Source organism: Mchenga conophoros, linkage group LG7 (genome assembly GCF_057382185.1).
Source record: "Mchenga conophoros isolate Kocher_MC1m ecotype Shallow Benthic linkage group LG7, M_conophoros_male_GT1.1, whole genome shotgun sequence".
Taxonomy (NCBI): Eukaryota; Metazoa; Chordata; class Actinopteri; order Cichliformes; family Cichlidae; genus Mchenga; species Mchenga conophoros.
This window is the reverse complement of record NC_140532.1, coordinates 34,358,604-34,381,374: the sequence shown is the minus strand read 5'-3', so window position 1 is coordinate 34,381,374 and position 22,771 is coordinate 34,358,604. Positions and strand designations below refer to the sequence as shown.

The 22,771-nt window shown below is 39.9% G+C and overlaps 1 protein-coding gene across 1 annotated transcript; it reads left to right on the top strand.

Moving 5' to 3' along the window:
* The first annotated feature begins 1,903 nt into the window (after positions 1 to 1,903).
* Positions 1,904 to 22,306, top strand: tmc2a (transmembrane channel-like 2a). Its single transcript, XM_085279018.1, has 20 exons — positions 1,904 to 2,040; positions 4,231 to 4,269; positions 4,372 to 4,831; positions 4,952 to 5,107; positions 5,230 to 5,320; positions 5,409 to 5,490; positions 5,586 to 5,692; positions 6,442 to 6,540; positions 12,070 to 12,212; positions 12,475 to 12,622; positions 13,157 to 13,345; positions 13,454 to 13,633; positions 17,520 to 17,678; positions 17,823 to 17,951; positions 19,247 to 19,314; positions 19,521 to 19,760; positions 19,856 to 19,981; positions 20,106 to 20,184; positions 20,530 to 20,647; positions 20,743 to 22,306. Exons 1-20 carry the CDS (start codon positions 2,004 to 2,006, stop codon positions 20,955 to 20,957), a joined length of 2,865 nt encoding a protein of 954 aa, XP_085135144.1. The 5' UTR covers positions 1,904 to 2,003; the 3' UTR covers positions 20,958 to 22,306.
* The last annotated feature ends 465 nt before the right edge of the window (positions 22,307 to 22,771 follow it).

The window sequence follows — 22,771 nt, the reverse complement described above, 5'->3', positions numbered from 1 at the left end:
GAAGACAGACCTTTGCTATAATCAACCAGCCTTTCTCAGCCAATATAGCAAAAACCTAAGAGCAACAGGTTAACAGAAACTTAAGAAAAAGTGAGTAATTCCTCACATTGTATGAAGTTTGATTAACCATTTAAATACTTAACATGATCTCAAAATCAAATCTTAGTTCATATTAATTTACATATACTTCCATATTTAAGGATTTGAGTTGCTTGTATTATCATGACCCACCACCAGGTGGCCCAGTAGACATAATTTAAGGAGTAAAACGTGAACAAAGACCTGGAGCTCCAGTGTGGGCTTCTTATTGTAACATAAACATACAGCCAGTATAAACTATAGAAGAAGTTAAGGGTTTAAATTAAAGTTATATACATTGTATGGTCACCAGTACTTTAGAAAATGTATAGTTTTGAAAACAAAAAGTCATAGAAAAGAAAAGGCAGTGGGGCAAAATACTGACAAAAATAACACAGTGACGTAACAACAAGTGTGCGTGATGGGGTGCTGTCCGGCTGTTTGATCTTTTGTTTGGTCCAATGGCACGGACCAGTTTTACCACGGATGACAGGAGATGGAACAGCCATAGCGGGAAGGAACTGGAAAAACATCTGTGTGCATTGAAAAACAGGGTTGCGTCCTCATTCAGAGCCTCTGAAGCAGTATACCATGACTGGTTTGCTCTGAGCCAAGCCCAGACCCAGCAGGAGGGTGCCTGAGTAGTGGGTCCCCAGCATGTTTTAGATCAGAGGGGGATAGTGCCACTGCAGATGTACAGTCAATATTACAACACTCACCACACCTGAGCCTTTAATTTCTAACTGCTTATGCATATTTTATGATGGCCTTGCATGAAATATTGATTCAGAAACACTGGATTTTTTTTCTGCCAGGCATACATTATTGTAAAATAAATAAGAAATAAGCAGTTTTATTAAATAATTTAAAGTTGCACACCCTGTGATTACAAAGTTGATATATTTATTTTTGTAAATTTTAAGGATTAAATTTAAATGTGTCAGTGTTCGTCAGTATCTACCGGGTGGCTAAGCAACAATTGCTAATACAAGCTTTCAGGAGTATTTCACATGCACACTGAACTGGAGTTATATCATAGACTGTACCTAAAAGCTGGACGCAGTGTGTACACTAAAGCCAGATGATATCAAACCTCTTCTGGCATTAGTATCAGCACAAAAACTGTGTATCTGGAGGCTTCATGGCAATGCCTTCCATGGCACTATTCACATGGTATGTGCCAATATTCTGTGAATAGGCAACAGATCTTAAAAGATGTAATCCACCTCTTACCTGTTGGAGCTGACAACCGTGTAATGGAATCATTTTGGATGTGAAAAATGAGCCCTGTTCTATTATTTAATGAGTCCTCGATGCGTTACGCTGCTGTTACCGTTTCTGTCTCAACACACTTGATCAGCCTCTGCTTCAGGTGAGCTGATTCCAACACCTGCCTTGTTTTTATTAACTAAAACAAAAACGTATGAGGGCTGCAAGGTCACCTCAAGGTGTTTGCTGCCTGCTTACTGTGATGGACAGATAGAAACCAAAACCTTCATTAAATCTTTAGGATGTCTGGCCTGGTGGTGGTGTGTGTATGTGTTTGTATGTATGTGTGGTCAAGTAACAACACAAGTAAGAGGTGCATTAGATAATCTGGATCTTTGGTCTGTTGGGAAGAGCCGTGAAGACACACACACTCACACAATCAGCCATAGCATCTGTATGTTAATAAAACGTAAGTGTCGCAGCTTCTGAGGATAACAGCCTGTCCAAGAGGGATCACCTTTGGTTTCCAGAATTTGCTTGACTTAACCACGAACTCACCTGTTGAGCAGCTCACAGTCGCCATAGTGACAGGACTGGATACCTGAGTTGGGTGCTTGGCGGGCATCCAAGGCAAAGGAGAGTCAGCCAGCTGAGGAGGTCGGGATCTGTAAGTGCTGCAGAGGACGGAGAGAGTCAGACACGTCCTATTTTTCATCATGCCGAGAAAAAGTGATGCAGCTAAAATGGAAGAAGGTAAGTTAATGGCTGGAGGACTGGAGGATTCATTTAGTTTCATTGGTAATTGAAGAAAGTGCAGACAGGTTTACCTATTCAAGGACGATTCAAGCCTTTTTACTTTTGGTCTAGGGCCTAACATCATGTTGGCTTCCTTCTTTAATGTTCAAATTAATCCACTAACTTGTGGCCTCATCCTGATCCTGATGTAATTTGGCTGCTTTCTCTTTTTGGATCAATGCAACACTCACAGTGTAAGAGTTAATTGTGTAATTGTAGCTAAAAACCTGCACGACTTTAAACGCTCTCAAAGCTGGCGAAGGATGCTTTATAGCTCAGGATGTTCTCTCTTGTTGCTCTTGTCCTGATGCACGCAGGGCAAAAAAAAATATGGCAGTATCTTTTTGTGGGACAACATGAAACTAGTATGTTACTAATTATGAAATTATATTTCTATCTTTAAAACCCACCCCACTAATTTTACAGGTTAGGGTTGTGTTCCTTCCTTAAGTTCAACTTCACATTTACTTTCACCACTTCTGCAACCCAGGGAAGGAATTAGTCTTGGTCTGCTCACCCAAGACACATCCAACAATGCACAACATGATACAAAATACAAGTGCATGTAACAGATCAGTGCAGTGTAACAATACCTGTCTCTAAAGTGCTCTATAGTGCAGTGAGGTGCTGTCCAGACTAATGAATGGGGCAAGAGGCTCAGTTAATATTGCAAATACATGATGTGTGTGTGTGTGTGTGTGTGTGTGTGTGTGTGTGTGTGTGTGTGTGTGTGTGTGTGTGTGTGTGTGTGTGTGTGTGTGTGTGTGTGTGTGTGTGTTTTCCCTGCATAATATATTCAGAATCTTTCTTGTCTACATGCTCTCAGCTATCTCATGTCTTGCAGTAGTTTTACTTCCTCTTTGTGATTGTCTGCTGTGCCCTGACTGTCTTCACCTGTCCTCCTCCCTGCTGTGTCTCTTCATCTAAAGAGTTCCCAGTGTTTCTATAGTCAGTTTATTTCTTGCCCTTTTCACGTTGTGTACTTGCACGAGAGTTAGTTTCCAGAGCCAGTGTTGCACAACACTTCTTGTATTTTCAAGTTTTTTGCATCTTGCATTTGTTTTTTTGTGTTTTTTTTGTTTTGTTTTGCGAAAAAGATGCTGCGGTTTACTGAAAAATCTGCAAACACATATGGAAATGCAGTAAATAAAGAAAGAGAACAACATCAAATTATCTTCTGCTTGAAGTATCAGTTTTAGTTACTGTCCTGAAATTTATATACAGTGTAGTCATCAGTAACTTTAGTGTGTTGGCGTATCTTTCTGCTCGCTCTAAAATAATAGTAATTTATTTTTTTACATCAATCTGTTTTCTTGGCATTTAACATTATACTAAAAGCAGACTGCATGCTCCAGGAGAATAAACCTCATCAGTTCTCTCTGAGCTTCGTTCCACAGCTCAAAGACTTGTTTGTGAAGTATGTCTGTAATTATAGAGGTGTACACGTGGGAGTGTGTGGTTGGCAGTCTCTCTGTGTTGGCCAGTATTAGTGATCTGTTGAGGGTGTACTCTGCCTCTTAACCAAAGTCAGCTGGTATAAGTTCCAGTGACCTTGCACTGGTTATTTAAAAAAAAAAATCACCCAAAAACATTCAACAGATTCATGAAATAAAAGCCAGAAAATTCAATTTTAAAAAAGTATTGATTGAATTAACTGAACCTCTGACAAATAAAAAAACATTTAAATATTAATTTGTTTTTGTGTTTAATTGGGTAATCTATTGGGTAATTTATTTAGGTTTTTGGGAAAACAATTACACTCATAATGTGAACGTCTCAAAAACTCACAAAAACCTGTGTAGTAAATATGATACAGTTGGCATCACACGGGTTGAAAACCTTCTGCAACTTGAAATCTTGAGCAGTAATGACCCCCAGGTTAAGTTAATAAAGTTTTATGTACTTTTGTTTTTAATCACATGTGGCCTGGAGTCCTTTTTGTCTTGAGAACCACATAGGCAGTCTGAATGCATTTTAAACACATCATCTTATATCAAGAAGCCAGTCGATACTAAAATATCCTGCAGGCAAAGAGTCTGTAAATGATATCTGCTGTTCTGGGGCAGGCAGCTGATATGGTTTAAGCCGAGGTGATTACTTGATTGTGTTGTTTTCTTTTTGATTGTGTGTCTTTGTGTTCTTCCTCAGTTGGCATCGAGATAGACGGAGATTTAAGTGAAAGTGACGGTGAGTGAATAAAACTGCAGTTCACCGAACTTCTTTATAACAACGATGAAAAGTTGAGAGTCTAATTAAATGCTCAGAATATCAATCGTGCGGTTTACACAGATGGTGCCACTCAGAGGAGAGGGAACAGGAGGCAGGCGGGAGGAAGAGGAGGCGTAAAGGGACGAGGACGAGGCAAAAAACCGGCCAGTGATGATGATGATGATGAGGACGATGAGGAGGAAGACGAAGCTCCCAGGGGGCGTAGAGGAGCAAACAGGAAGAAGCTGGCCAAGAAACGTGGTGGCAATGATGATGAGGATGAAAGCGAGGATGAGCCTCCCAAGAGGAAGAGAGGAGGAGCAGCCAATAAGAAGAAAGGAGGCAAAGCCCAGGACAGTGATGAGGAGGACAGTGATGTGGGGAAAGGAAAGAAGGGAAAGAAGGGAGGAGGGAAGAAAGGAAAGAAGGAGGAAGAAGAAGAGGAGACCAAGGGTAAGAAGGGTGATGGCAAAGGGAAAGGGAAGGGCAAGGGCAAAGATGATGACAAGGACAAGAAGAAGAAAAAGAAAAAGGGTGACAGGTAGGTCAGAGGAAGTCATCGTACCCTCGTGATGAATCTTTAAGATTCTCTGAAGACTCCTCTGAATTCCCTAACAGTCGTTTATGCAGGATTTGACTCCGTCTGCCCTTTCCTCCCCAGTTCATCAGATTCCAACTCCAACTCGAGTGAGGAAGAGGAGTCCATGTCAGAGGGAGAGATGGCTCGGCTGATGGAGGAGGTGGAGGAGAAGAAGAAACTCATCGCCAACATCAGGAATAAGCCTTGGAGGATGCAGCGGAGGCTCAAACTCCTAAAGTAATCTCCTTCTTTCTCATGTTACTCATATTTTAACATGAAACTTATCTTGGACTAAGATATTTGTATTTTAAAAATGGTTTATTGCATTCTAATGAAAATGTTTTCCCATTTCTTCACAGGGAAGCTCAAGAATTTGTGGATAAGTTTGAAGGCGCTTTGGGGAAAGGGAAAGGCCGAAAGTGGTATGCCTACAAAGTGATGATGACAAAGGTTAGGCACAATATTTAGATTTTATCCTTGTGTTTGCTTGTGCTCTGCTTCTCTAATTTGCTGTCTTGTTTTGTTTTTTAAATCTAAGAAATGGATCAAGTTTCAGAGGGATTTTGAAAATTTCAGAACAGCGTGCATCCCATGGGAGAGGAAGATCAAGGAGGTGGAAAGTAAGTTTATTGTTTACAGCTCATCTGTGTTTAGCAGCAATGGAAAACTCCTTCTGGGCAGATGCAAAAACTAAAAATGTTCTCACTGTCCCCAGGTCACTTTGGGTCATCCGTTGCATCTTACTTTATTTTCCTGCGATGGATGTACGGCATGAACCTTGTGCTTTTTGGATTCACCTTTGGACTTGTGGTCATCCCTGAGGTGACATCATGTTGTCCTCTTACCCAGAAAAATACGTAAATGTAAACACTGTACCGTTGATGGTCAGATGTTGATGGTCCAGTTACAAGGCAACAAATATGGCTTTGTTTAATCCAATGGGATTGATTGACAGTTAATTTTGTAATTAAATGGTTGTGTAAAGACACCAACCTAATGTAGTCTCCACCTACACAGACAGGAATTACCAAACACCCATTTTTCACTATATAAACAACACTTTGAAGCCATTTACCTTTACCTCCATATAAATTCTCGTTTACTTCAGTTGACAAACTTCACGTGAGACAAACATCTCCTTATGCATTATAAATCCAAGCTGCCGCTGTGGTTCGGTCAGCTCCTGGGTCAGTTAGTTCATTAAGATAAGAACTGGACTTCAGAGGTAGCAGTTGGGAGATGGAGTTGATCTCACAGGCCCCCCCCCCCCCCCCCCTTTTTTTTTCTCCCCTCTCGAGTCTTTTTTTTAATCGATAAAAGGACAATATAAAAGCTTTCTTGCACATAACTTTACCATTGTTAGGAATGTCACACTGATCATCCACACATTTTGAAAGCATGTCCAGTTTTCAGGACAGTGAAGACAAAACCTTTCTTTTATTAAACTCTCATTTAAGAACATTTAAGAACTATTAATTGTTAAAACTGGGATTTGTCGCCATGTTGCCAGGAAGAACTTGCTGGGTGATATTTGAAATTTGCACAAATTCATTGTTTTATGTTGTCTCCAGGTCCTGATGGGTCTTCCCTATGGGTCTATTCCCAGGAAGACTGTACCCAGAGCAGAGCAGGATACTGCTCAAGACTACTCTGTCCTCATGGACTTCAATGTGAGTTTAGCACAAAATGAATTATTTTCTTTTTCTTTTTCTTTTTTTTGCCTGTCCCATTTGGTTCTTTAGCCGTCAGAATTGTTGTCTGAAGACCAACAAGGATACCCAATGGATTTACTTCGCCAGATGGATCATCACGGCCTTGCTGTATTTGTCCATTTGATCAACCTTTGTTGTTATTGTTTATTTTATTTTATTTTCAGTTGTTACAGACGGGACAGACATGATGAGGGATAGGAAAGGGAGAAAGAAAGATGAAGGAAAAGAAAAACAGAAGGGAAGACGGACAGTGAGAAAGGGCACTTAAAAGAGAAAAAAAATCTCCTGAGCCACCTGTTGAGAGAAAAAGAAGAGAAAACAAGCAAAAAAAACAGAGCAACATACTAAACACAACACCATCACGTTATCTAGCTAAGTGTAAACAGCAGTAAATACTAAATATTGAATGTTGTTGTGTAGCAAGCAGGACACGCAGCGCACAATGTGCTTGGAAATAGCAGCCAATAAAGGTGTAGTTTATGTCTATGAACAGTGAACACCCGTGTGCACACCTGTGTGGATCAGCGTGCTTGTATTCAAAAGGTTTCCCCATGTAATGGTCTGCTAGAGGATGTAGAGAGCCATGAAGGGCATGAAGCAGGCATGGAGGAGATCCAGGCCCCAGACATCCAGAGGCCCCAGAGTGCGAGAGCCCAAGGAGGACCACCGGAGGGGCATCCGTGCCACCCTCCTGGGAAGAGCCCCAGATGAGGGGTCACCCAGTAGCCACGGAGCAGAAGCCAGAGGGGGCTGCAGTAGCGTACCCGCCGGCTCTGCCAGCAGCCAGCTGTGCCAGAGTGAACTGAGCCGCAGGCCCAGAGGCCCGAGGGCCCCCTTTGCCCCGGAAGAGGCCTGACCGAGCAACAGGCACCAGGCCCCGCCAAGTAGTCACTGGGAGTGAGCTGGTACATGCCTGAGCGCCCAGCCCCGGACACCAAGAACCACCAACGCACCCGCACCCCAAGGCCCTACTTGTGTGGGTGAGTGTGTTGGAGCGGGAAGAGGGAGGCAGCCGGGGATGGGGAGGAAAAGAAGGGAGGAGCAAGATGCCCCTCCCTGGGGCCAGCTCCCCCACGCAGCCACAAGGAGAACACCCTCTAAGAGCAACCAGTGCCACTAACCCCAACCCCTGTGTTAAGCCCTCCAGGGATAACGTCCCTAGGGAGTCTCCAGACGCCCTAAGCCCGTCCCAACCTCCACATCAACCACACTGGCAACCCACCCCCGCTAGGTGATGGAGCCGATCAAAGGAGCCCAGAGGGATTGATCTAATGTGGTGGCAGAGGCTGTATCGAGGCTAATGTGATCTATATTATGGTTTCTATATTGGCTAGTATTAAGATTATTTTTATTTTTCCAGTTCATGAGGACCGTTTTCTTGTCAATGCATAGGGCAGTAAAAACCATGTGGACTGTATTAGTTTCTGTAGTGACATCATCCAATTTGCCCAACAAGCACACTAAAGGGGAAGTTGGAATGTTACATTTCAGACACTTTGATAAGTCTTTACATATTTCGCGCCAAAACTTCTGCACTGGTGGACAGAACCAAAGAGCGTGGATGTAATTGTCTGGTGTATTGCCTTGACAGTGTGAGCAGTCGTTGGAAGATGTAAAGCCCATCTGGAACATCCGATGACCTGTATAGTGCACTCTATGTAGTATTTTGTATTGTATTAATTGCAGACTGGGATTTCTAATCAATTTAAAGGTTTTTAAGCAAATCTGAGACCAGAAGTTTTGGTCTAAGCCGACTGACAAATCTGCTTCCCACTTTGCAATAGGAAGGGATATTGATTCATCTATTTTAGAAAGTGTTCTGTATATTTTAGATAATAATTTAGGGGATTTAAGAGTAAAAAAATGTACCGCACTTGGTGGTGTTTGCAATTCAACTTGACTGAGGTTAAATTTCTTTTTTACTATGGATTTAATTTGTTGATATTCTAAAAATCTTTTCTTGTTGATCCCATATTGTGCAACTAGTCTGTCAAATGGAATAAATTCTGTTCCCTCTAATATATGTTCTAAGTATTTAATTCCTTTACAACTCAATTCTGGAAAATTAATCATATTATTGTTTTGTAATATGTCAGGGTTATTCCAGATAGGTGTACGTCTGCATGGGACTAATGAAGACTCTGTCATTTTTAGAAACTCCCACCATGCTGTCAAAGAAGAGATTATGTTGATGCTTTTAAAACATTCATGTTTTGATGTTTGAGCTGATAAATGGTAGGTCTGAAATCTCTAGATCATTGCATAGTGCCTGTTCAACATCTAGCCAGGGCTAATCTAAGAAGGTATGTTTTAACCATTCTGAGATGAACTGAAGCCTGTTGGCTAAGAAATATTGTTGAAAATTAGGCAGATCTAATCCTCCTTTGTCCTTGGTTCTTTGTAGCGTTTTTAAGATGATACGCGGGGGTTTATCTTTCCAAAGGAATTTAGAAACATACGAGTCTAGGGATCTGAACCAATCTTGTGATGGTTTGTTCGGGATCATTAAAAATAAGTAATTTATTTTTGGCAAGATCATCATTTTTATAGTGGCCACCCTTCCCATGAGTGATATGGGTAGAGATCTCCATCTAGTCAGATGACCTTCTACTTTCTTTAGAAGTGGGATGTGGTTTAATTTAGTTAAGTCTGAAAGCTTCGGAGGGACATTAATACCTAAATATTTAATATTTCCAGATTGTAGTGGGGCAGAAGAAGAATTATGGAGGGAGCAGTTAACTGGAAGAACTGTAGATTTTGGCCAGTTAATTGAATAATCTGAAACTCTTGAAAACCAGTTTATTAGAGTAATTACCTCAGAGAGGTTGGTTTGTGTGTTTTGCAGAAAAAGCAACACATCATCCGCATAGAGACTGATTTTATGTTCTACGTTCTTACATTTTATGGTGTATCTTGTCTAAATGCTGCTGCTAGTGGTTCGATAAAAATTGCAAAAAGTGAAGGGGAGAGTGGGCATCCCTGCCTGGTGCTCCTCAGGAGACAGAAGCTGGAGGATGTCTGGTCATTTGTTCTGACACAAGCTGTTGGGGAATTATATAATATTTTTAGCCAGTTTATGAAAGAGTTTCCAAAACCAAATAAAAATTTCCAGTTAACTCTGTCAAACGCTTTTTCTGCATCTAGAGATAATGTTGTGGTTTCAATGTTTTTACTGCATGAGTGGTCTATTAAATTAAGTAATCTACGTGCGTTTGTTGATGAGTGCCAGAGCTGTGAGTGCCGACCTTTTATGAAACCAGTTTGGTCAGGATGAATTAAGAGGGGGGTTATCTTCTCTAATCTTTTTGAGAGAGCTTTGCAGATTATTTTGAGGTCTGCATTTATAAGGGATATTGGACGATAGCTTGAGGGAAATAAAGGGTCTTTGCCTGGTTTTAGCAGGAGATTAATGTTGCAGAATTCATATTTGGTGGTAGTCTGCCATTTTCCTTGATTTCCTGCAACATTCTGTGGAATACTGGTGCCAGAATTGTCCAGAATTCTTTGTAGAATTCTGCAGGGTAGTCGTCTGGACCTGGAGCCTTATTATTAGGCATACTAATCAGGGCTTCCTGGAGTTCACCTGGCGTCAGTGGTGAATCCAGTGCCATTGCTTGACTCTAGTAATTTTGGAAGAGTTACGTTGTCAAGAAACTGATCAATTTCATTTTTAGACGGGTTTATTTGTGGTGAATATAGAGTTTCATAGAAATCCCTAAAAATGTTGTTTATTCTTCCAGGGTCATATGTTGTGTTTCCAGATAAATCTTTAACAGCACATATAGTTGTTTTTTCTTTCTTTATTTTTAACTGGTTAGCTAGAAATCGACCTGATTTTTTACTGTGTTCAAAATTCTGCAAGCGAAGTCTTTGTACTAGGAATTCTGTTTTTTTTTTTATTAATAATTTCATTTAATTCTAGTTTTGTTTTGCATATTTTGTTCATTATTTCTTGATCTTGGTCCCACGCGTAGGCTTCTTCTAAGGATTTGATGTTTTTTCTGAATATTTTTGTTTTCTTCTTTGTGTGATGAGAAAGAAATTATTTTACCTCTCATCACAGCTTTCCCTGCTTCCCATAGAACAGAAGCTGATGTTCTGGGAGTGTCATTATAGTCTACTCTTTTTTAAAATATTTAATAAAGTCTTCATCTTTGAGCAGCGATGTATTGAATCTCCAGTTTTTACTTGGTGTAGCGTTCTTCTTATGTATTAGTGTTAAAGATACAGGAGCGTGATCGCTGACAGCTATAGGGTGAATCTCAGTATCTGAAATGTCACTCAGCAGTGAGCTGCTGACCAAAAAATAATCCAGACGAGAGTAGGAGTGATGGACATGTGAGAAGAAAGTATATTCCTTACTGCTGGGGTGAAGGGAGCGCCATGCATTGCAAAGACCATAGTCGCTCATAAACTGTTTGATTATATTTGTGGACTGCCAATTGCGCTGAGTTCCTGTTGTGTTGAGCCTATCCATTTCTTCATTTAGTCCAAGGTTGAGGTCGCCTCCAAGAATAAGTGTGCAATCAAGGTGTTCAGAGAGTGCACTAAAAAATCTGTGAAAGAGTGAGGGTCAACATCAACATTTGGACCATATATACTTACAATACATAGCTTTTTGTTAAATACTGATAATTTAATAATAAGGAATCTGCCCTCTGGATCTATAACTGTATCGAGTACTGTAAAATTAACATTTTTATGTATTAAAATTGCTAGTCCCCTTTGTCTAGAATTATAACAGGCTGCAAACATATTAGGAAACTCAGGTGTTTTAAGTTCGTTTAAACCTGTGACAGGCCTGTGAGTCTCTTGTAATAAAACAACATCTGCCTGTAGTTTTTTAAGCTGGTTAAATATCTTTAACCTTTTTTCTCTGGTGCCAGCTCCATTTACATTCCATGTGACAAACCTTAGTGTGCCCATAATTGTGTGTGTATGTCTAATGATGTAGGCTGGGTATTTCGTTTAGACAGGTGAAGAGAATGTGGAAACATCACTTGTTTGTAAATAGAAAGAGAGGCTCCATAAGTCTGACTATGTGTGTGTATATTCACTAATATGAACAAGCATGGCTTGCGTGTGTGTCCTATAAGTCTGTGTGTGCTGTGAGGCTGTTGTAAATGTGCTGCCGTTGAACGCATGTGTTTGCGTGATTTTCTTTTTCTATATGCAGGAACCTTTGGTGATCCATCAAAGATGTTTTAGCTAAAGCAAAGTCACTTGAGTTGGAATGAATATTCACTTTTCCTGTGTTTGAGCACTCATAATGATCTGAAGAGTTAGAAAAGTTATTTTTTAATATATATATTATAATATATATTGAAAACCACCTGGCACAGACAGGCACACGATAACTGACAGATCTCTGGCAGAGCAACTCGTCATTTAAATTTCTGCTATTTTCAGTATTACCCCTTTGGATCTATAGGCAAGAAGATAAGTGAGAAAACATGGCATCCAAAATGACATTTCTTCCATTCTCAGGGGTACTGCAAATATTCAGTGCTGTTCTACGGATATTACAACGACCAGAGGACCGTCGGCGTGCTGAAGTTCAGGCTACCTTTGTCCTACCTCATGGTCGGCATTGGCACTTTCGGCTACAGCCTGATGCTTGTGATCCGCACGTGAGTGTACAGTACATGCGTGGATGCGTGCCAGTTCAGTCACATACATCACAAACCAGGTGGTCGCAGATTCATTGCAGAGTTAAGAAATCGGATGTATGCAGGGATATATTTTGATACATTTATTTGCTTTTTATCCAAAAGCGCCGAGCAGTTTGCGAAAAAATATGTCTTTAACTATAAATTACATCATCATCATTAAATAATGTAGAAACTGAAGATGAGTTAGTAGGTATGGTATTTTTATTTTCTTTGCTTGTAGAATGGCCAAAAATGCTGATGTTGGTGGTGGAGATGGGGAGGATTCAGACTTCACCTTCGCCTGGAAGATGTTCACCAGCTGGGATTACCTCATTGGCAATGCGGAGACCGCTGACAACAAGTACGCCTCCATCACCACCAGTTTCAAGGTAACCAGAACAATCCTAAAGCCTTCGGGATGCTCAATATGGAATATATACAACATCCAATCTACTTCATTTACAATATTTTTGCAGTTTTTACAGGAATTGACCCATAGGTCTAACAAGGAAACTTGTGCAAAATATATGTATGTGTTATTTTATATCATATTATTACATATTATTATATTATAATTTACAGCTTCCGATGTTTATAATGTTTTGTAGCGATCCTTGGCTAACAGACCCAGATTAGCAAGATTTACTGCTGGTGAAGCCTTTAGGCATTAATGTAATTTAAAATAATAATTAATGACATGAGAACATTTTAGCTCTATCACAGATAAAGTAAACAGTGAGGATAAACATAAATAAGGCCAATAAAAATTGTATTCCTGTATGAAATATAATAGCATCATAAATGACCTTATCTGTGATTTTAGTCTCTATAATAGCTTAGTTATTTGAGGGTTTAGAACTGCTCATTATAATAAAAAAGCGCTTTACTGACAGTCAGTTCCCCTCATGTTTTGATAAGAACAGGAGTCCATTGTGGACGAGCAGGAGAACCAGAAGGACGAGAACATCCACCTGCGCAGGTTCCTCAGAGTCCTGGCTAACTTCCTGATCACCTGTAGCCTCGGCGGCAGTGGGTACCTCATCTACTTTGTGGTGAAGAGATCTCAGGAGTTTGCCACAAGGGACGACCTCAGCTGGTATGAGAAGAATGAGGTAATAATGGTCAGACTCACAATGCTGTTGAATACTTCACCTCAGTTCATGTAAAGATGATGAAGATTTTTTAAAAAAAAGCTTATGAATAATTTTGACTTTTTTCAGATGGAGATTGTCATGTCTCTTCTGGGCCTGGTGTGTCCACCTCTGTTTGAGACCATTGCTGAGCTGGAGGACTACCATCCTCGGATCGCCCTCAAATGGCAGCTCGGACGCATCTTTGCCCTTTTCCTCGGAAACCTCTACACGTTTCTGTTCGCCCTGTTTGATGAGGTCAACACCAAGGTATTGCAGCTGTTGTCTCCATTTAATTTGTCCACTTAGACAGTAGCACGTTTATCTCTGTTATGGTAAAGTTGAACCAAAGTTGAACCTTGTAGAGAAACACACTGACATAGTAATAGTTACATATGTTACTGAAATTGACTGGTCATGTTGAGAATTTACCTCTCATGTAAAGATTTACATTTTATTTTTCTGGCTGTTGCAGTTTGTACAAATAAATAAATAAATATTGCACATTATAAACATTAGGGTACATCATCTACATTGCAAACTGTTTAATTGAATGAGAATCTTTTCCAATTAAGGGTCTCTAGCAAAACTTTATAGACTCTTCTTGTTTATTTATTTTGTCTGGATTTCTAAAGGTTGAATGTGTACACCCTTAGTCATTAGAATCCATTAGCGCTTCTCTAAATCTTACATTTAACAATGCATGTACAACTCCAATTCCTGGGAAACTGGGATGTTGTTTAAAATGCAAATAAAATTAGAATGTAATGATCTCAAACCCATATTTCATTCACAATAAAACATAAAAAAAAAAAATCAAATGTTGAAACTGACAAAATTAAAAAGAAAAAAGGGGCGTAAGGCCATATTTATCACTGGGTAGCATCCTGTCCAGTCTGTAAACATCTGGGAACTGAGGACACCAGCTGCTCACAGAATCATACCTGTTTGTAATGCAGCAAGGCCTAAACATCACAGGCATCCAGTATTGATTTCGACCTTGTTCCTTGCACACAGGAATTTCTTTACATTCTCTGAATCTTTTGATGAATTTATGTACTGTAGATTATCACAAAGCTGAATTATTAACAATGTCTGCCAGGCAACATGATGGCACGGTGGTTAGCACCGTTGCCTCACAGCAAGAAGGCTCTGAGTTCAGTTCCGCCATCAGGCCGGGTCTTTCTCTGTGGAGTTTTCATGTTCTTCCTGCATTCACATGGGTTCTCCCCAGGTACTCTGGCTTCCTCCCACAGTCCAAAGACATACAGCTGAGCTGAGGTAACGCAGAAATTTCCCCGCCGTGGGATCAATAAAGTCTTATCTAGGGTGGGAAAAGGTTAATAGGAAACACTAAATTGGTGTGAAAGCGAGGGCGATTGGTTGTCTCCCATCTATGTGTTAGCCCTGCGCTGGTGACCTGTCCAGGCTGTACCCTGCCTCTCACCCCGCAACCCTGAGAAGCGGAAGCGGATGGATGGACAATGGCTGCCTATCTTTACCCCTATCATGTTACTGACCTGTTGCCAGTTAACTTAATTAGCTGTTCTGTATAGCACCACTTAATTTTCCAGCCTTTTGTCCCCTGTCCCAATATTCTTGAGACATGTTGCTGTCAAATTCAAAATGAGCTAATATTTGAATAAACACCTACAAAGTCTGAGTTTAACCCTTTCATGCATGAATTATGACAACCTCAATCAGGATTGTTTTCTTAAGTATTTTTATTCATCTTTAGGCATGAAACGGTGCATAAAAATACTTAAGAAAAAATCCTGATTGGGGTTGTCATAATTCATGCATGACTAGGGATGGGTATCGTTTAGGTTTTATCCGATACCGGTGCCAAATCGGTACTTTTGAAACGGTGCCGGTGCTTAAACGGTGCTCAAACCGGTGCTTAAAGAATGGAGAACACAAAATTGGTCCAAAAACCTCTCATGTTCAGCTGTTTTTTTGTAAAAATATAACAATGTTAGCCTTTTCTGCAGCTATGGGGCATATATGGTATCACTCTTGGCTGGAAGCAGTGCTTAAACAATGGAAAAAACACAAACTTTGTCCTAAACCTCTCATGTTTAACTGTTTTCCACTTTTTCTTTGGTCATTTTAGCCTTTTTAGCCAGGGTGAAGGGAGCATCTGCCATCAAACAAGAGGACAGCCGCATGTAGCTATGATGATGTTTGCTAGTTCACCTTACATGCATTAATGTAATGACGTGGTTAGCCTACTCAACGTAAATTAGCTACTCACGCAGAGAAGAACGGCTGCTGCCACCATCATCCGTCATCATGTCTGCTACACTGGCAGGGCTAGGGGCCAGGACTCTCCTCTTCGTGTTTTTGGGGGATGTTGCATAACAGGCAACCCACCCGCAGTAGATGTGCTCGGTGTGAGGTCTCGCAGCAAGCTATCAAATACGGCGCATTTCTGGGCTTTTAAAAAAAAACGCTATGCGTCGCCAGGTGTTTCATCGGATTCGAGGTGTTTCCTCCTTTGACAGTATCACAGTATCAGCTTAAAGCACTTGTTGCAGGCTGCTGAGTTTGCATATTTTGCTATGAAGTACAGCCAGACTTTTGACCGCTTCGCCTTGGACATTTTTAATCTGTAGCTCTGCTCTAACAGAACGTACGTACCTGGCCCCGCCTCGGAAACGTAAAATGATTGGCTAGAATCTAAAGTGTATCACAGCTCAGGAAAAAAAAAGCACCGAAATAAAGCACCGAAATGTGCGCTGCTTTTCGGTCTGGTTACTACCGTTTATATCAGAACCGGTGCCATCATGGCACTGGACACCGGTACCCATCCCTATGCATGACAGGGTTAAATAGCAATAATTACAATGAAACACGTCATACATCTATAGTAACACTAAACGATCAGTGAGTGGCAGGGTATGGAGTGACACATCAGTGTCCAATGTAGTGGTTTATGTGCAAGTATATCATCAACACTGACACAAATACAAGAAAACAGCTTTTGAATAGCTGTCCACTGTAGTGACCACTATGCATGAAAAGGTTAAACATTTTATGTTCCATTGTGTATAAAATAGGGCTTGCTGCCAATATTTTATAGTGGCCTTGAGTTATATACCCATGTAATCTACCTCCCTCTGAGGTTGAACTGCAATGTTTCTTTGCAGCCGCTACTCTCCTGCTTGTCTGACATTAAGACTTGGATGACTCTTAACTTCTTACACCTTAATGAAAGCAAAACTGAAGTCATTGTGTTTGGGCTTCCTAAAGATCCCAACTTCTCTCTTGACTTTTTGGGACCCCTAACCTCCGATTGCACTTCTTCCATTAAGAGTCTTGGTGTTATTTTTGACAATGCTTTTAAACTTGATAAACAAATCAGCTCTGTAGTTAAGGGATCTTTTTATCATTTGCGGATTTTAGCCAAAGTCAAGTCTTACCTTTGCAGGAACGATCTAGCAAGAGTGGTCCATGCTTTTATTACTTCACGGCTAGACTACTGCAATTCCCTCTATGCTGGCCTAGATCGTTCCTGTCTACATCGCCTTCAACTGGTGCAGAACGCTGCCGCTCGCCTGTTGACCGGTTCAAAAAAAAGAGACCACATCACTCCGGTTCTCTGCTCTCTCCACTGGCTCCCAGTTGCCTTTAGGATTGATTTTAAAATCTTATTGCTGGCTTTTAAGGTTTTAAATGGCACTGCACCTTCTTACCTGTCAGAACTCCTTAGTACTTATCGCCCCAGGAGATCTTTGAGGTCAGCCGACCTGATGCTTTTAGATGTTCCCAGGTATAAATTAAAGACAAAGGGAGAGAGGGCGTTTGCTGTGGCTGCACCCAGACTGTGGAACAGTTTACCTCCTCACGTCAGACTCTCCAAAAGCCTAGAAACTTTTAAAACCGCTCTTAAAACTCACCTCTTTTCATTGGCTTTTAGAAAGGTTTAATTTATTTGTTTTATATATTTTTATTTTATTTTTATCAGCGAGGTGTTATTACGAAATTGTGTTCTATTGTATTTTTATCTGTATTTACTGTACAGCACTTTGGTCAGCCTTGGTTGTTTTTAAATGTGCTCTATAAATAAACTTGACTTGACTTGACTTGACTAATTGTAACAATATGTCCGCTGTGTGAAAATTTACTGACTGATTATCCTCTTTGTTCCCTTCAGCTGGAGGAAGAGCAGTCCATAAAGAACGCCTCCATCTGGGCCATGAAGGAGTACTACGCCAACTACTCACGTCTGATGAATGACTCAGAAGCCACCCCGCCTCCAATGGATCCAGCTGATGTCATTAGAGGACCATGCTGGGAGACTGCAGTGGGCATTGTACAAATGACAACTTATTTTCATTTATAATAAACATCTCAATCACAAGTAAAACCACAACCACAGAAAACTAACAGGCTTGGTGAATTTTTTAACGGCACGAATTAGAAGTGTTAAAATTTATGTATAACTGTGCTGTTCCAGGAGTTTGTGAAGCTGACCGTGTCAGACATCCAGGTGTCCTACCTAACCATCCTGATTGGTGACTTTGCCCGAGCTGTGATTGTACGTTTCCTTAACTACTGCTGGTGCTGGGACCTGGAGGCTGGATTTGTAAGTCTCTTAATTAAATTAATATAAACACTCCACAGCCCCTTCTTATCTGTGGACATTGTAGTAACTTTTGAGGTGGAAGAGGCATTTTACCCAGGGGACATTTCACATTTACAAAGTGAGCTATAGCATGTTGAGCCAGCGTGCACAAGAGGAGCCTCAAATTAGGACCAAATGGAATCAAGCAATCATTCAGTCACACCTGTTGCTTTCATGAGATGTAAATATGTCTTCTGTAAAAACAACATGTAATAATATGGATTTCATTTAGGAATACCAGACACTGGATATTTGAATTAAGCATCTGATGAAACCTTTGATGAAACATTGCTCAACAAAAATTTATAAGACACTTGATTATCATAGTAAAACACAAAGTCTGTTAAACTTCAAAAATATTAATCTCTCTGGTTAGGAATTATAAAGCATTGTTTATAAAACCATCATAAACCAATGAATGTGAAAAAAAAATACAAGTGTAGAGGTGAAAACAAAAAGACAACTTCCCCATAAAAGTAATGTTCTTGCAGGTGGTGGCCATAAACACTGGCTCTCACCTTATCCATCCAAATGGATTTTTCTCTAGTTGTGTTTTTTGCTAGTGTCCTTGGTACTATTGGTAGTTTCATGAATGTTGAGGGATTTGCCTGAAAAAAACTGTCACCATAAGAGAGGTTTCAGTTAAATTCAACAGCCCCCTCGAGGTGCTTTATAAGGTAAGGTAAAGACCCTACAATGATACAGAGAAAATCCCAAAAAAGCAGATGACCCCCTCTGAGCAAATACTTGACAACAGTGGGAAGGAAAAACTCCCTTTTAACAGGAAGAAACGTCTGGAAGTGCCAGGCTCAAAATGAAACCAAACTTGATGTAAAATTGTATTCTTGCATTCATTCTAGTAAATAGTTTGTAGAATGATTCACTATTAGCCATTCTACCAATGATTATAACAAAGTCTGATTGGATTAGGTAAGTGGTCAATAACTGCACTTCCTATAAATGACCAATTGAGACAGAATCCAGAAGCGAGTCAATCCCTGTAGACGCCCATGTATGATACCCAACTACACATGGTTACAGCTACGCCCAAAAATGATTTTAACATTCTTTGGATAATTTCATCCTTCAAAAAGATTCATGATTTCTTTTATAACTCATCCATCTGGATACTGGAGTTAGGGACATGGCCACTTGACAAGAGTTGGTGCCTTTATATTAATTTATTTAGCTGAAAAATATTATGGCCCACTAGTCTGTTTTGCTGTGAAACTAATACTTGTCTCTGATCACTTCAGCCATCATACGGCGAGTTTGACATCAGTGGAAATGTTCTTGGATTGGTCTTCAATCAAGGCATGATTTGGTACAAACTTTACTTTACCTATGAGCGTCATGTACACTGACCTGCAACCCTTGTATTTATCGAGCCACTCTAAAGCTGAGAAACCATTTTTGTGATCATTATAATATATTTCTTCCTACTCAGTGTTTTTAAATTTGACCTATTTCTGGTGGTAAATCAATCTTGTTTTGGTATTTACCTGCTCACTTGATCCTTTTTGATATAAGGATGGGTGCATTTTATGCCCCCGGGCTGGTGGGCATCAATGTGCTCCGCCTCCTCAGCTCCATGTACTATCAGTGTTGGGCTGTGATGGCCACTAACGTCCCCCACGAGAGAGTTTTCAAGGCCTCTAAGTCCAACAACTTCTACATGGGTCTCCTGCTCCTCGTGCTCTTCCTTAGCCTGTTACCTGTTGTCTACACCATCATGACGCTGCCACCTTCGTTTGACTGTGGACCTTTCAGGTGATAAAAAGCACAGATATTAATCCGAAAAAAAGATACATGAAGTGCTATTATATTGCTATTATGAAATGCAGCGAGTAAGTTATTGTTTGCAGTGGAAAGGACAAGATGTTTGACATAATCATGGAGACGATTGACCTGGACCTGCCGGCCTTCATGGGAACACTCTTTAGCTATGCAGCTAACCCCGGTCTCATTATACCAGCTGTACTTCTCATGGTGTGAGTGTAAACACCCATAAAACCACACTCTGGCCTACATGCAGGTGTAGAATTACTCAAAATCCCACTTTTTCATTTGAAGCCACTAAAAAAGAAAATTAATCCTGTCCTATCTCTTTCACAGACTCGCCATCTATTATTTGAACTCAGTATCCGAGGCATACCAAAACTCCAACATGGAGCTGAAGAAAAAGATGAAGATGGTGTGTAGAAAAAGTCCAAAGTTCATTCTGCACACGTGCTGAATAGGGCTCTTGCTCTAGAGCTGAGAACTGCATAAACTATAGGATTAATACCTTTTTAGCAGAAATGTCAGACACAGGTTAAAATATCATATCATAGCAAGTGATAGTGGTCATGATGTTTGGTAGAGACATTCATTTTCACCTCAGGGCACATAAAGTTCTGCTCAATGAACAAGCCAGCTGGAATTCCCAAACTTTTCTTGTTTATATCATATCATACTCGAAGACCAGGCTTAGCAATATATCGTGTGCATCTAATAGATCCTCCAAAACTATTATGCCTAACTCTATTTTTTAATCCAGGCTCGCGATGAAGAGAAGAATCGAAGGAACAATGCAGACACCACCAACCAGGTCATGAAAGACCTGGAGGACCTTCTACCGAACCGATCCCTCATTCCCCCTGCTCCACCAGAGCCTGGTCAGAACTACATCCTGATGATCGCGTTGACTTTCAAAGCATAACTCTGATTAGACTACAACGTGGACAATAACCATTTCTCTCTCTCTGAACAGAAAAACCACCAGAGCAAGAACCAAAACCAAAACCAACAAAGACAAAACCCGGGACAGCTGGTAAAGGTGTTAACCTGCAGAAAGATGTGGCTCTAGCGTCGTCCAACCCTAATGCTCGAGGGCCAGTAAGCAGGCCACCTGGACCCAGAGGACCTGGACCAGGTCCAGGTGCTGGACCGGGTCGAGGCCGTGGGAGAGGGCCCCCTCCGAGATAACAGTGGGAGAAACTGATGTTCCTGCAGGCGGTTTTCATTCCTCAGTCTTTCTTAATTTCACTAAATACTTTTAATAGCTCCTTGAAGTCAGCTGGAAAGATATTTTGGATATTTTGAACCTATAATCTGTAACATACAGTACAGTTCATCTATGTTTGCTTAGTGGGTACACTGCAACCATATTTAGCCCTTTCAGGCAAATGTATGACCCAAATGGGATGTCCCTTGGTTCTGTCTAAACTTGGTATATCTGACATTGCATTTTTGGTGTCATGTCTAGATCATAATAATACAAAGAAAGGGAGAGGAAAAATGGGGAAAGTCATATATAGTCATATATATAGTCATATATAAGTCGTAAAGTCATATAAAGAAAGCAAAAGTTCATAGTAAGACGATGGAGGAAAGGGGTTAGCCCATCTACTGTCAGCTAGTTTACGGTCTTGTACGTGTTTAGATTTCATTTTGAGGCAAATTCTTCTCATTTGTGATCATTTTACTGATGTTGCAACATTCAGTGTGACGATGGCACTGAAGCGACATTAATTATGATTCTGTGTCCACAGCTATTTAAAAAAAGTCATAGGCTGTGTACAAAAGAAGGATGTTAACACTAATTTTAACAGTTTGGCCGTCCTCATCTTGAATTTTTTTTATAACAGTCGTGGTTAACGATAAATACGCAGCCACATTGTTTCTGATTGGCTGGAAAATAATAATATTCAACACTCAGTTAAGCTAAGTTGCACCTAACTGTAAGGGTGCACAAACTGTTAAACTATATAGAAGTAGCCATATTAGCCACTGATTTAATATCAGTTTGTTAATAATGTTAAAATAATGTAATGATTTTGAAGATAATCTACCTACAACACAGACATACATTCATTTACTTGAGGCAGAAACAGTGTGTGTTCATTTTCCGATGTCTTTCACAGATTTTCACTTATTTTTTTCTTATATTTACACTGACTTTATATTAATTGTATGAGACTGGCTTTCCAATAAAATTATTTTACATTTATAAAATAACATTTGTAAAATATTAGCTTACAGTCTTTGTTTGCTTCTATTTTTTCATGCATACTGATTGCCATGTAGTAAAACTGTAAGAACATAAAAAATAAATACACTGGGAAAAATAAATAGTCCTATTTACAATTTTCATACAAGTATATTGTATAGTACAATATGTTACTGTAATGAAACTATGCTCTCGATTACAGTAAATTGCTATAATCTTCCTGACTATTAGCAGCATGATTGCCAGTATTAAAGTTAACTTTACAGTTTTCCTACTGTTATATATATTACACTACACTAGTGTGATAAAACCATGTCCTTAATCATAATGCATAATTGTATTGTCTACATTTTACAGTATGCTGCTGTTAAATTTACAGTTCTTTTACTGTTATGTATTTTGCACTCTGGTATGGTAATATTTTCATGGCCTAAATTAAAGTATATTTCTGTATTTACTGGCCTTTATAGTTGACTACAGGCAACATTTTGCTGTGTGTAGCTTTTAATTTAATATTTTTTCTACTGTTGTATTGTTTTTCATTGTGTTATCCTAATGATACCATGGCCTACTCTCAGCTCTTGTAGTGTAATCTACTTTACAGGATAATACCACAGATCAGATTATTGTGTGGTTCATTTATTCTACAGTAGACTACTGGAAGCAATTTTCCTACATTACTCTACAGTATGTGGCAACCAGTGTTGGTCAAGTTACTTGAAAAAAGTAATTAGTAACTAATTACTGATTACTTCTAAAAATAATCCTGTTAATTTACTGATTACTTTTT